At 44.9% G+C, this 14506-nt stretch overlaps 1 protein-coding gene across 1 annotated transcript in view; it reads right to left on the bottom strand.

Annotated features, from left to right (window-relative positions):
- LOC127584193 (lysyl oxidase homolog 2-like) overlaps positions 1 to 14094 on the bottom strand; it is a 93253-nt gene extending 79159 nt beyond the window's left edge. Inside the window, exons 1-3 of the mRNA XM_052040786.1 lie at positions 13772 to 14094; positions 6223 to 6598; positions 4694 to 4869 (exon numbers count right to left, since the gene is read on the bottom strand). Coding sequence (XP_051896746.1) covers positions 4694 to 4869; positions 6223 to 6520 — 474 coding nt within the window. The 5' untranslated portion in view covers positions 6521 to 6598; positions 13772 to 14094. The remainder of the gene's footprint in view (positions 1 to 4693; positions 4870 to 6222; positions 6599 to 13771) is intronic.
- Positions 14095 to 14506: the final 412 nt, after the last annotated feature.

Here is a 14506-nt window from a genome sequence, read left to right as displayed (position 1 = left end):
ATCAATCTTAAGAGACACAGGATACTGCAGATGCTGGAATCTGGAGCAACAAACAATCTGCTGGAGAAACTTGGCAGGTTGAGCAGCATCTGTTGGGCGGGGGGGGGGAGAAATAAATTGTCGATGTTTCATGTCCTGATGCAGGGTTTTGACCCAAAACATCGACAATTCCTCTTCCCCCCCACCCCCCCATAGATGCTGCTCGACCTGCTGAGTTCCTCCGACAGATTGTTTGTTGATCAGTCTTAGTTCTGCAATTTCTGTGCAGCCACTTTCAACGAAAGCAAGAGTTCCAATTTTCTACCCATCTCCAGCCAAAAATGGGGCAAGTCTGAAATATATTTATCACAACGGTATAAATAGGTTTCAGGAAAATTCAGTCAGTTTAACAAAGCAGAAGCTCCTTACATAATTCAACTGAAGACATGTTAATCCCAAAGTAAAAATGAACCACATTTACTTACAAGCAACCAAACAGCTGCCAGTTTTAGCAAGACTGAACAATAATCTAGCTGCGCTTCAGTGAAAAATGCTTGGTGTCTATTATTTTCAACTAACAGATATTTAACATCAATTTGCCCATAATATTGGTTGCTTTCCATGTTTGGCTAACAGGAAATCCAGATCTGCAGTTTTGGTTGGAGAACATCATTTTAGAAAACAATACCATGATTGAGCATGTGAGCTTAATACTCGATTTAGTACAGGTGTACCTCCTTCAAAGGCAACAATATACCATCAGCAGTATGCAAGTTGATTTTCAGTGATTGGTGCTAAACTTTGTTCTGTGGGAAGTGGCTAACATGAGGGGACATAATTTTAAGGTGGTTGGAGGAAGGTATAAGGGGGATGTCAGAGGTAAGTTTTTTTTTACACAGTGTGGTGGGTATGGTAGAGGTTGTGGGGGCAGATACATTAGGGACATTTAAGAGACTCTTAGATGGACACGTGAATGACAGAAATGGAGGACAATGTTGGAGGCAAGGGCTAGATCGATATTAGAGCAGGATAAAATGTCGGCACAACATCATGGGCAGAAGGGCCTGTACTATGCTATAATGTTCTATGTTCTAAGTCTCAGTTCCCGGTATTATAACTTCTTGAAATTCTGTATTACAAGGGAAAAGTTCCTACAAGTACACCAGAAGCAAATAACAAAGTTCTTAAAGCAGTGAGCCCACTGTCCACGAATCTCTATCTAATTTAAAATGCTCCCAGTAACCATCCCCATTAATTTGTGTGCTAACTGCAAATCCCTCCATAGTCTCAATTGTCCACTGCTCTCCAACATCCTACAGCTCATTCATCCTCAGTTCTCCGTGCTCCTCTAATTATGGTCTCTTAAGCATCCCCAAATTTAATCACTCCACCACTAGAACCAGTACATGCTTTACGATTCACTCTCTAAACCTCTCCACCTCTCTTCCATTTATGGTGCCTTAAAGGTGAAATATTTTAAAAAGTTATCATTGGTTTTGCTTTTTCGTTCAAGGTAATGTGACAGTAGAAGTGTGGTGGACTCCACGTTCTTGGGAACTCAGCACTTATTGCCCTTCAATGGACATGGTTAGGAACTTTCACAAGATCACAAGACAAAGGAGCAGAAGTAGGCCATTTGGCCCATCGAGTCTGCTCCATGAGCTAAACTAAAACTATTCCTATCTAGCCCCAATTTCTGGCCTTATCCCTATATCCCTTGACTAATTAGATACCTATCTATCTCCTCCTTAAACGCCCCCAATTATTGGGCCTCCACAGCTGTACGTGGCAAAGAATTCGATAATTTCACTATCTCTGGCTAAAGAAATTTCTCCTCATCTCTGTTTTAAACCAGTACCCTCTAATTCTAAGACTGTGCCCTCTGGTCCTGGACTCACCCACCAAGGGAAACAGCTTAGCCACATCTACTCTGTCCAGTCCTTTCAACATTCTAAATGTTTCTATGAGGTCCCCTCTCATTCTTCTGTACTCCAGTGAGTACAGTCCAAGAGCCGACAAACATTCATCGTATGCAAGCCCTTTCATTCCGGGAATCATCCTCGTAAATCTCCTCTGAACCCTCTCCAACATCAGTACATCCTTCCTAAGATATGGGGCCCTAAACTGCACACAGTATTCCAAATGAGGCCTCACCAGTGCCCCATAGAGCCTCATCAACACTTCCCTACTTTTATACATTATACCTCTCGAAATGAATGCCAACATAACATTTGCTTTCTTTACTGCCGATCCAACCTAGTGGTTAACCTTCAGGGTATCCTGCATGAGTACCCCCAAGTCCCTTTGTACTTCTGTACTTTGAATTTTCTCCCCATCTAGATAATAATCTGCCCATTTATTTCTTTTTCCAAAGTGTACAACGGCACATTTCTCAACATTGAATCTCATCTGCCATTTCTTTGTCCATTCTCCTAAACTATCTAAGTCTCTCTGCAACCTTCCTGTTTCTTCAATACTCTCTACTCCTCCACCTATCTTGGTGTCGTCTGCAAACTTAGCCACAAAACCATTTACTCCATCATCCAAATCATTAATGTACAAGGCAAAAAGAAGCAGCCCCAACACCGACCCCTGCAGAACACCACTAGTAACCGGTAGCCTACCAGAACAGGATCCTTTTATTCCCACCCTTTGCTTTCTGCCTCCCAGCCAATGCTCCACCCATTCTACTATCCCACCTGTAATTCCATGAGCTCTCATCTTATTAATCAGCCTCTTGTGCAGCACCTTGAAGGCCTTTTGAAAGTCTAAATACACAACATCCACAGCCTCTCCCTTATCCACCTTACCTGAGATTTCCTCAAAAAAACTCCAATAGGTTGGTCAGGCAGGATCTTCCCTTCACAAAACCATGCTTGCTTGGACCTACCTTGCCTTGCACCTCTAGGTATTCCATAACCTCATCCTTGAGGATTGATTCCAATATCTTTCCCACCACCGATGTCAGACTAATAGGTCTGTCATTTCCTTTATGCTGCCTCCCACCTTTCTTATACAGCGGAACTACATTTGCAACCCTCCAGTACTTTGGAATAGCTGGTTTGGATAGTTCAGCATGATACTTGAATCAATGACCTCTCAAGGAACCTGAGAGTCACAAGGTTCTGGATTCAAGTCCAGTTCGCCTTAATGAAGAGGAGGCTGCAGCTCCATTCAATCGTGTTTCAAAATCCAGTGGGATACACAGATCCAATAGGAGTGGAGATATAATCCCATCCATTGCTTCTAGCTGGGTATTGCACAAGATAGAAGTTTATAGCAATAACGTAACATTTAAAATTATTCTGGGATTCGAGAGCTGTGCACAAGACATTTTCTCTGGGGAGAGAATCTGTAACGTCATCACAGCCTTAAAAATCAGGTCATTAGGGAATGAAATCAGCAAGCACTTCAAGCCAAGAAATCTACAGCTCATTACCACAAAAGTCTACAGATGTTGGGACAGAGGAAACACAGTACTGAGAGAGATTGTTGAAGTTTAGTTGGGAAAGGGTATAAGGAAAATGGAGCAAAGATGGGTAAAAGCGGTTTGAGTAAGTGAAAGGTGGTCATTACTGAATCCAGGATAGAATTCAGGAGAAACTTTACATAGACTGAAGAGAATGAAGTAGCTGAGGGAAAAAAAAACAGATGTGTTTAAGGTCAAGCTGGATGAACAGCTGAGGGAGAAGAGATTAGAAAGATAAACAATATATGCATATATAAATACAGGGAAAATACAGGGAACAATGGCCTGCTTTTGTCGTCTTGTACCTTCTAAGTTTAACCATCTTTCCTTCCAGATGCAGCTGTCCGATAAACTGCCCACTCAGACAGATCTGATGTGTCATCTGATGAGTCACTCATAATACATTCAAACATGTTTGAATACTGCAGAAACTTAACCAAATTGTGCACAATTCAGAGTTGTTACTTTTGAGCTATAATCCCATCTATTGCAGTATCCACAATAGATGGGATTGTAGCTCCACTCCTTTCAGAGCCAACCAGGTTTTGGCTTCTAAACCCAAAACCTGGCATCACTTTACTGGTATAACCTTTCAACTTCTTGCCTCACCATTCAACCTTGGCATTGTCTGCACTCTCATTAAGGTTTCAAATCCCATTCCACACATAACACATAACATCCTGACTAATGCTCTTGGTAAAGCTCTGTGTCAGTGCCACACTTTTGGCTGTGCCATTTCTCAGATAAAACATCAACTAAGGTCCCACCTGCTCTCCTAGACATACGTCAAAGATCCGACAACACCAACATGAGGAAGAACAGGGAGTCCATGATGTTTTGGATAATATTTACCTCATACAACTTAACAAAAAACATGCAGTATTTGGGAGTTTTCTGTGTGTAACCTGACTGTCAAGTATATCATTAATTGTGAAAAGCATTGGGACTTTCTTAAAGGAGTCGGAGAGATCTTTCAGTGACATGGTCTATGGACTTTGACTGTTCAAATTACAGAAGATTTGTTTCTACGAGTCTGCATCCCTATCCATCTGTAATCCTCCTGCAATCAATAACTCTGCTGCAAGCTGGGAAGTCAGGTGACCTAAGTAATGAGTGCCCCATTCCATCAATGGTTAGAAGCCCACCAACTTGAGTGCCTCCTCAACCAAAGAAACCAAAATTCCTTTGTAAACATTACCAGTTACCATCCAACAGAACAAGGGGGAAGTACAGCAATCACCTCACCTCTATATCATTGATGAAAGTGTTGGTGAATTTAAAGCCGGGTATTCTCCTTTCGTTGCACACCACTCCTGCGTCTTCTGTGTGCTTGCAGTCGGTGATCCCCCAGCCGTTGAAATTGCAAGCAGCTAGGGTGGTCTCAGCACCAGTGCACCGGATGTTATCCATCCAAATACGTCCTGCGGACAACAATAAACCATCAGTTCTGGACTTCTGGTTACACAGAACAGAGGCAATAGTCTGCCCTTGGGCATCTATCAGCTTAACTTCACATCTCCCTCTGAGGTTCTGCAAATCCAGTTGTGTTTATGGACAAGTGGTTAACTTCCCTCAGTTATCTATATTTATTTATTGCCCAATAATCCCTGAAATTAAAACACTTTACTCAGCTGTACTAACAACTGGTGTGGTTCAGCCAGCCCTAGTTCCCAGTGAATCAAGTTAGGATTACAGGCTACAGTCACTGACGGAGCACAGGTTAAATAAATCTTCCTTTTGTTAGTTTGCTGACCCTGTGCATGCCAGCTGGACTTGGAATTTTATTTCATTGCAAGGAACCTTAAGAAATTGTTCTCTTTTTCCACTGCAATTATATTGTCCAAGTTGTTAGTGCAACTGAGTAATGGACTTGTGTTTGTATTTTAATTTCAGGGGATACACCAGGTACCAACAAGAGGAGATGCTCAGTTCTATATTCTATGCTTTATGTCCCATTCAACTGGAAGACACCAGGTAAAGGGAGAAATGGCTCAGGAGTATCAACAGCAAAACCCCATTGATATCTCCTTTTAGCTTGACTTTGGACAGTGAAACTGGGGAATCAAGACACAAGGTTAATAAGATCCTGTGTTCCTCAGTTGGACCTTTGTCTCAAGGAAGAAGAAAGAAAGCAGGAGAGAAGGGGAAAAATTGTTGATTTCCATTTAATAGTCATCCTTTCCAGTGAATATAATTAGTTTTTATATCCATACAGGGAGAACGGCATCCATTTTTGGCCTTGTTAAAGAGTATACTTGCCTTGGGAAGGCTTTGTAACAAAGATTCTGAGTTGAGAACATTGGACGAGAAATGGAGGAGATATAGCCCATGGGGTTAGAAGAATGAAAGGTGACCTCATTGAATCATTAGATTATTAGCGGGCTTGACAGGATAGGTGAGGAGTCTAGGGATGATAGGACAGGGGTCAGCTGTTTTGGACTGAGATGGAGAAGAATTTCTTCCTTCAGAGAATTGTGAATTTTTTGAGTTCTCCAGAGACCTATGGATTCTCAGCGATTGAATATATTCGCACTAAGGTTGACAGATCTATGGAAATTAGAAAAAGGTTTGGGCAGGAAAGTGGATTTGAGGAAGAAGTTCAATTATGATCTTAGTCAAAGTGAAACAGCCTCAAAGGGTTTGGCCAAGAGATGCGACTTGTTATCATGTAATGCACCAGACTAACATGGTACTGGACAGCTTTAGCAAATGATCTCCACAGACCTTCCAACCCTCCATTCCAATAGACATGGTACAATAATAATTTTGGTTACCTTTTCCACGGCCATACTTGGCACCAGGCACCCAGCTTTCTGCTTGAATGAAGCCCAGTTCCTTACAAATCACGTGCGCTGTTGCAATGGAGAACTCATCGTCACACACAGTGCCCCACTCGCCATTGTAATGGACCTCAATTCGCCCTTCATTCCCTTTCTTCCTCCGGCCAGCCAGCCGCAGTTGAATTCTGGGGACTTGCTCCACTTTGTTCTGTTCCAAGCAGTGTAGCTCCAAGATGCAGTGGAGGAACACCAGGGCCAAACAGTGACGGAGAATGCAAAGGATGGCTTTCATTCTTCGTCAGTTCTTGGGCAGCAAAGAAGCCTAAGCCCTACTCCTTGCCCTTGAGTTCCAGAGGGCTGTGTGAGTCTCCTACAAAAGGAAAGCACACAAATTCAGCAGAAAACACTGATGTCACTATCAGCAGCTGTCACAATGTCACACAAAGAGCGAGATCACAGAGAACCCAAATGCGGAACACCAAAACGAGACTGGAGTCGGGATGCTTCCCTGGTACCAAACACAGAACGACAAACAGAAGGAATTTTGCCCCAGGACTCTGGGGTCCTGAGACAGAGTCCTGACACAGAAACAGGGTTTTCTAGGAGAAACCACAAAACAGGAACTGCTCTAGAGTTAACAGCTCTAAGCAGCCAGGCAACAAAGTATACCCAGAGATAGACCAATAATCTGGCAACCAGTGTTTGTGAAACCAGGGTTCTTATACTAGTCTCCTGATGGAACTCAGGTGTGTGTCATTAGGCAAATAGTTGTGCATGGAAACCATGTGCTGCACAACAAGGCACCATCATCGAGAACCAGCGCTCGGAACCATGACAGCAGCATGTTTCACTGCATTGCAAAAGTCTTTGTCATTGATTGTGTGTGGGGGTCATCAAACTGGTGGAGCAAAGAATTTCATTGCACACTGGTGTCTATGACAATAAGCTAACCTAAATCTCTTTAGAACGAAATTCTTTGCTCACGTGAAGCTCATGAAGTAAACAGTATACATGGTAATAATAAATACAACAACAAGCACAAAACAGCAGAATGGTGAAAAGATTGTAGTGCAATCTGAAGCAGTGCACAAAGAAATGCTAACGTGAGAATGACGGAATAAATGAGAGAGGTAGAATTAAGAAACCGGGAACAAGGCAGCACCACCGGGAAGGGGATGTGAAAGAGGTGATGGGTTCAGAAGTCTGATAGCAGTGGGGAAAAAGCTGCTGAGGGAGAGTTCCAACAGGCTGTGCCTCATTTTTCTGGTTTTCTTGGGGTCAAACTTACAACGCGATCAACACTTGTTTTTGGTATTTGCATTAATCAGATTACTCTGAGATGTTAACAATTTACCTTGCACTAAAATACCACTCCACGCAGTAAAAGTCTATGGCACCATGGGTGGCTCAGCTGCACAGAAGGAGAGGAAAAGAGTGGGAGATCAGTACTGTTTGGGGAGTCAATCATAAGAGGAAGAGATAAATGTTTCTGCTGCTGCGAACCTGACTCCGGGATGGTATGTTGCCTCCCTGGTGCTGGGGTCAAGGATGTCATGCAGTATTCTGGAGGGGAGGGTGAACTGCCAGTGGTTGTGGTCAGATCAGTACCAATAACAGGTTAAATAGGGGATGAAGTCCTGCAAGTGGGGAGTTAGGAGGTAATTGAAAAGCAGGACTGAATGTGAGCAGACATTGGAGGATAGGTAAGATGAATGTGCAGCTAGAGGAATGGTGTAGGACAGTGGGCTTCCAATTGCTGAGGCATTTGAGACCAGCTCTGGGCAGGTGGGACAGGTTACAACCAGGCAGGACCAAGACAGGGATCAACTTGTGTGTGTGTCTGGTGGTGTTGTTGGGAAAGGTTGAAACTAGATTGGCAGTGTGTTGGGTACCAGAGAGTTAGGGGAGGGGGAAACAATGATAGAAGTGAAAGACAGAAGTGAAAGATTGTTATTTTTCCAATGCAAACGTGGTGCAAGAGAACAAAACAGATCTTTGAATCCACCTTTGGCAGATGGGAAGGTTTAATGAGAGATCTTAATAACAAACTAGATAACTTAGAGGACAGTTTTCTCACTCCAGGTTCCAACATATGGAAGCACACGGTTTTCAAAGGGGAATCTGTGGAAAGGAAAGAGTTCCAGGGCAATGGGATAAGAGCCAGAGGAGGGTGACTCAGTAATGACACCCAAAAGGTCTCCTTTTGTGCAATAGTTCCTACAAGCAAAAACAATTCTTTATATAATTGGAAATTTCTTTCTAATGAACACAAAATAAACAAGTGAAGAGTGAGAGAGTACCAGTTACCCAGAAGAGGGTTTCCTGAGATGAAGGTTTGTCCCATTATAATTAGCTCACTTCTTCTCTCTTCAAAGCCTTTATGTGTCAACAGTTGAATGAATCACGGAAATAATGTCATTGTGTTAATAGTGTGGAGATTGAGTCAAATTTATTCCCCACTTTCACAATCACACTGAGAATAGCAGACAGCCCACTGTCCAAATGAGCCCAACAGCCTGCTTCAAACCTTCAAGCCAAAGCCACTTCACCCCACCTCTGTGTTCTCCCTGCCACCCCACAATCTGCTGATCAAAACCACTTATTTTTCCCCATTACACTACCCCACAATAATCCTTTTCTACTTCCCACTGACATCTATTCGAGGCATAGATCTCAAACCCATGGGAAATCTGGATGAACAACTCCACCACAGGGAACAGTGTGAAAATGAAGGATGGGGGTGAGAAAGCCAGCAGGCAGGAGGGGGAAAAGTCAGAGACGGAGTGCAGAGAGTGAGGGGGAGGGGTGGAAATGGAGGGAGAGAGGGGGAGAGTCTGGGTGGAAAAGGAAGGAGGGAGCAGAGGAGGAGAGAGAGCAGCACAGCCGTGCAGATTGTAGAGTCTCTGCCTCACAGCTCCAGCAACCCAGATTCAATCCTGACCTCCAGTGCTGATTATATGGAGTTTACACATTCTCCCTGTGCCTGTGGGGGTTTCCCCTGGGTGCTCTGTTCTGCTCCCACATCCCAAAATTGTGTAATGAGAGATCTTAAGCACAAACCAGATAACTTAGTCCAGGTTGTGAGTTAATTGGACACCGTACATTGTCCCTCATGTATGGTTGAGTTGTCAGACCTGGGGCGAGTTGATGGGAATGTGGGGAGAATAGGTTAGAGAGAAAATTACTTGGGCAATGGGATTGCTTTGTAAGCCGGCACTGATTCAATGGGCCAAAATAGGCAGGGAGGGAAGTGTTTGTTGCCTCCTCAACTTGTGCCCTCTGGAAGAATTGTTCCACCGACCCAAGACAGCATGAATCAGAGCCTCACAGCATAAAAGAAGCCCAGTGCCAAACATGGGCTCAGATCCTGTGTAGATATTGGACACAGCACACAAAAACATACTCCGCAAAATGAACCTTACTAGTCCCTCCTCATTTTTGGGTTACGGTGATTCAAAGTGTGTTGAGTGCATCTGACAGAGGAATGGTACAAGGAATGCTTCAGTCAGCCAAGTGACCAGAGCGCGGAATCTGCAGCTCTCATTCAAAAGGATGAATGAATGGTGCTACTGGGATCCATCATCACTCCTGTGCACACTGGTTCTTGGAGCCAAGCACCCAGCCTGTCACATCAGGGACCTACACCAACTGCATCTCCAGCACCAACTATCACCACCTTCCCATCCACCCCCTTCCTGACTGCACTTCCTGCCTCTGATGCATTCCTTCCGTGCAGGGAGTGAAATAAGAACTGAGCCTCATGTCACATAAATCTTGAGCATCTGTGAACTCCGGATTTAACTCATTTGGTGCCCCATTCAGAGGCACTTCTGCCTACATTGTGGCAGAGAATAAATTCAGAAATCAGCTGGGAACCAGAGGCTGCAATGCAAGCACACCTAGTGTTTCCACAGTATTACTCTGGAAACGCAGCCTTGCTGGCTTTGTCAGAGGATTTGTCATAAGGACTGCACGTTGGGGGGGAGTGGTTTGGAGGTGATCACCACACTGGGGAGAGCTTTGCCAGTACAGTATTGCAAAGGCTGGGCACCCACTTTGCATCCTCCAAGGACCTGACTGCAACCAAAACTGTCCTGCTGGTGCCCTGGCCTACAAGAACTCCTATTCACCCTTCACCTGTAGGGTCAGTGTGCATCAAGCACTTAATTGTAAAAATTTTCATCTTTTTTTCAAATCCCTCCACAGTCCTACTGTTTCTGTAATACCCCCCAGCTCTATAACCCTGTGAAATGGACAATCTCCACCAGCTCTGGCCTCTTGCACATCCACCGTTTTACACTGTTGCTTTACTCATGGCTGTGCCTTAGCTGTAAAGGGCCAAATCTGGAAGTCTCTCTGCAAATCTCTCTCCACAGCCCCTCCCTTCTACTTTCCATTCTTTAAAATCCTCCTTAATCCTGCATCTCTGGCCAATAGTTTGGCCACATGTCCTTTTGTGAGTCAGCCTCAAATCTCGACCAGCATCATTCCCGGGATGCGTGACTGTGGCACACGCACTTTTGTTGTTGGTTGAGAGATGGGTGGGGCAAGGCAGGAACTGGCCAACACTTCACAGTGATACAAAGCTGCATCCAAAGGAAAATCAGCAGCCTTCACGTAATGTATAATGTACCCCTGCTGCAAATAATCTTTTAGAATGCAATTAGGTACAAAGAACAAAGCTGAAAATCAACAAATAATCCTTCCTTAACTCCCAACTCCCATGAGTCATATTCAATATGTTTTACTCAGGAGTTCCCTCTCGTCCATTGTCTGGTGGCACAGTGGCACAGCAGTTAGTGCTGCTGGTTCCAGCTCAGTGATCCAGTTCAACCTTGACCTGTGGAGCTTTACTTTCAGCACTGTGGGAGCACCTTCACCAGAAGGACTGCAGTGGTTTAAGGTGACAATGCACTACCACCATCTCAAGGGCAATTAGGAATGGGCAATAAATGCTGGACTTGCCCAGAACCCAAAAATGAATTTAAAAAAATTCTGTGGATTATCTTTCAGTCACTTCAAGAACCGTAGAGTTCAGCAGCTGTTCCACAGAAGCAGATAAAGAAAGCTGATTGTTTGTGTCAGCAGAATATTTCGTTCTGGATTACGAAACTTTAAAAAATTTGTAGTGCTGCTTACAATCTAAGGACATGTCAAAAATACCTAACAGTCAGTGAGGTAATTCTGAAGTGCAGACACTGGTGTAATGTTGCAAATGCATTCTTGTGCATAGAAAGATTCCACAAATAGCAAGTAGCAAATAGCACCCAAAACGTTGACTGTCCATTTCCCTCCACACATGCTGCCTGACCTGCTGAGTTCCTCCAGCTGTTTCAAACAATCTGTTGGAGGAACTCAGCGGGTCCAGCAGCATCTGTGGGGTGGAAGGAATTGTTGGTGTTTCAGCCTGAAGTGTCAACAATTTCTTTCCTCCCACAGATGCTGCTCAACCCGCTGAGTTCCTCCAGCAGATTGTGTGTTGATCAAGATTCCAGCGTCTGCAGTCTCTTGTGTCTTCTCCGGCAGATTGTTTTTTGTTCCACAAATAGCAACACTGAAACAACAGGCAACATGTTTTACTGCTACCTTTTAGTGAGCAGAACACCATAGAACACCCCACAACCTCCACTTCCCCTCACCATACCCAGAATGGTACCCCAGGATCCTTCACATCTGTCTGAGACCTCAATGTAACTTCTCAGCTTAACAACTGCTCCTCTGACAGTGTAGCACTCCCTCAGCATTGTACCTGGCCAAGATTTAAGTGGTCATCTCTGGGAATGGAACTTGAACCCAGGTTCTTCCTGACACAGAGGGAAGACAGCTACCCACTGATACACAGCTGACAAATTTAGCAAAGTGACACACATGGAAAGGCGCATAGCTTCCTAATAAGCAGAGATTAACAAGACACAGTGTTGTCAGCTTCAGGGGACTTGGTATATGGATACAGAGCAAGAGGCAAACATGAAGAAGGCATGCCAGCAGATCCACTTCATTAGGAGTTTGAGGAGATTTGGTATGTCATCAAAGACTCTTGCAAATTTCTACAGATGTACGGTGCAGAGCATTCTGACTGGTTGAATCTCCTGGTATGGAGGCTCCAATGCACAGGATTGCAAGAGGTTGCAGAGAATTGTAGACTCAGCCAGCTCCATCATGGGCACAATGCTCTTCACCATCGAGGATATCTTCAAGAGGCAGTGCCTCAAGAAGGCGGCATCCATCATCAAGGACCCTCACCATCCGGGACAAGCCATCTTCTCATAACTACCGTCAGGGAGAAGGTATGGGAACCTGAAGACCCACACTCAACAATTCAGGAACAGCTTCTTCCCCTCCACCATCAGATTTCTGAATGGTCCATGAACACTACCTTGTTATTCCTTTTGTTTTGCACCATTCCTTTTGTAATTTATAGAAATTTTATGCATTGCACTGTCGCAAACAACAAATTTCATGTCATATAAGACAATGATAATAAACCTGATTCTGATTCTGAGGTAGTGGGGGCTGAATCCTGCCCTTTGGATGAACGTAAAGTATATATGCCTCTAATGCAGCGCAGTTCAACACTTCCCTCACTCTTTCTGGGTCAAACCGCTTAAAAGCGTTGGATTAAGTCTGATTTCAACTCACGAAAAGTTATACAGAAAGATATAGTGTTCACAGCACACTTTCTCCTGCCTCTGCCCATCACCATATCACAAAAGCAAACATAAGGAATCTGAAATAAAAACAGAACATACTGAAAATACTCAGCAAGTCAGGAAGCATCTGTGGAGGGAAGAACAGTCAACACTTCAGGTCAATGACCTCTCCCGAGGTTCATCACTAACACTGTAATCCATTCTTTCCTCTGTCTTTACTCAAATTTCCCCACAAACGCTCTCAGCTGGGAGCCAGTTCCACAGTCTCTCTCCTCTCTGGGTAAAAAGGTTTCTCCAGAATTCCCTCCACAAATTGGGTGACTGCCTCATACTTAAGGGAGAGCTTTCTTCCTCTAATTGTATTTTTGTTCTCTCGTGCGGTTCTTTGTTGGAGTGAGCGAGCCTGTCTCAGACTTACACCCGAAGTCCTTTCCTCCTGCAACCTCCCCCGTCCCCAATCTGCAGAGAGAGCTGGGGGTGAGAACTCAAGGGAAGGAAATGCAAGAGGACGTGACCAGCGTAAAACAGAGCAAGCTGAGAAAAAGCACTTAGTCTCAGAAATAAAGTAAATCACGATTTTCCTCTGAAATCACTTACACACACACACACACACACACACACAGGCACACACACACACAGGCACACACACACACAGGCACACACACACACACAGGCACACACACACACACACTCACTTCCAGTCTTCGCCTGTCCCTTGAACGCCTGAATACTTTCACGTCTTAATTTCATCCATGAACTGGTTAACGCCATTAACAGTGTTTTATTATAAACATCCACCGAATACCAACCTTATTCTGTTAAGTGCAATGAAAGTTTCAGGGAGGGGAAGACATGGAGCGATTTTCACACACTGAACCACTGCATGTACTTACCAGGGTAAAGTTATCCAGCTCCTCTCGCTCGAATGGGATTCTGATCTCTTGTTAATTCCGAGAGCTGGTACGGTTCAGTGACCCGAGCGCCGCCGCCTCCAGCGCAGTCAGCACAGTTTGTCCCGTTCAGATCCCAACAACTGTACTGTGGATCTTGCTGTGCCTTGTCACTTTCACCCGTCCGCCTGCCACACCTCACTGGTGCTCAGGCCGATGATGTAAGGGATTTGGCGGCAGCAGCCAATGGGCAAAGGAATTCCCTCAAACTCCCTTCCGCGCCCCCCACCCAACCCCCACAGAAAGTTTCCAGATGTGATTTGTTCGCAAGGCGGAGTTTGGCCATTGGGAGGAGGTCGCCCAGAGGGGCCGTCCTCCTGCTGAAATCACACAGTGAGACCAGAGGCACGCCTCCCCCCCCCCCCCCACACACACGCACACACCTCCCCCCTCACACACACACACCCTCACACACACCCCTGACACACACCTCCCCGCTCACACACACACACCCCTCACACACACCTCCCCGCTCAAGCACCCCCACACACACCTCTCACACACACCCCTCACACACACACCCAATACACGCACCCCCACACACCTCACACACACCCCACACACACATATCCCTCACGCACACACCCTCTCACACACTCTCAACACATACATCCTTCACACACACACACCCCTCACACACACACAGCCTCACACACACACATCCCACGCACACACACC

This window comes from Pristis pectinata, chromosome 29 (assembly GCF_009764475.1).
Source record: "Pristis pectinata isolate sPriPec2 chromosome 29, sPriPec2.1.pri, whole genome shotgun sequence".
NCBI classification, from domain to species: Eukaryota; Metazoa; Chordata; class Chondrichthyes; order Rhinopristiformes; family Pristidae; genus Pristis; species Pristis pectinata.
The sequence above is the reverse complement of the archived record's forward strand: the minus strand, read 5'-3'. Positions and strand labels throughout refer to the sequence as shown.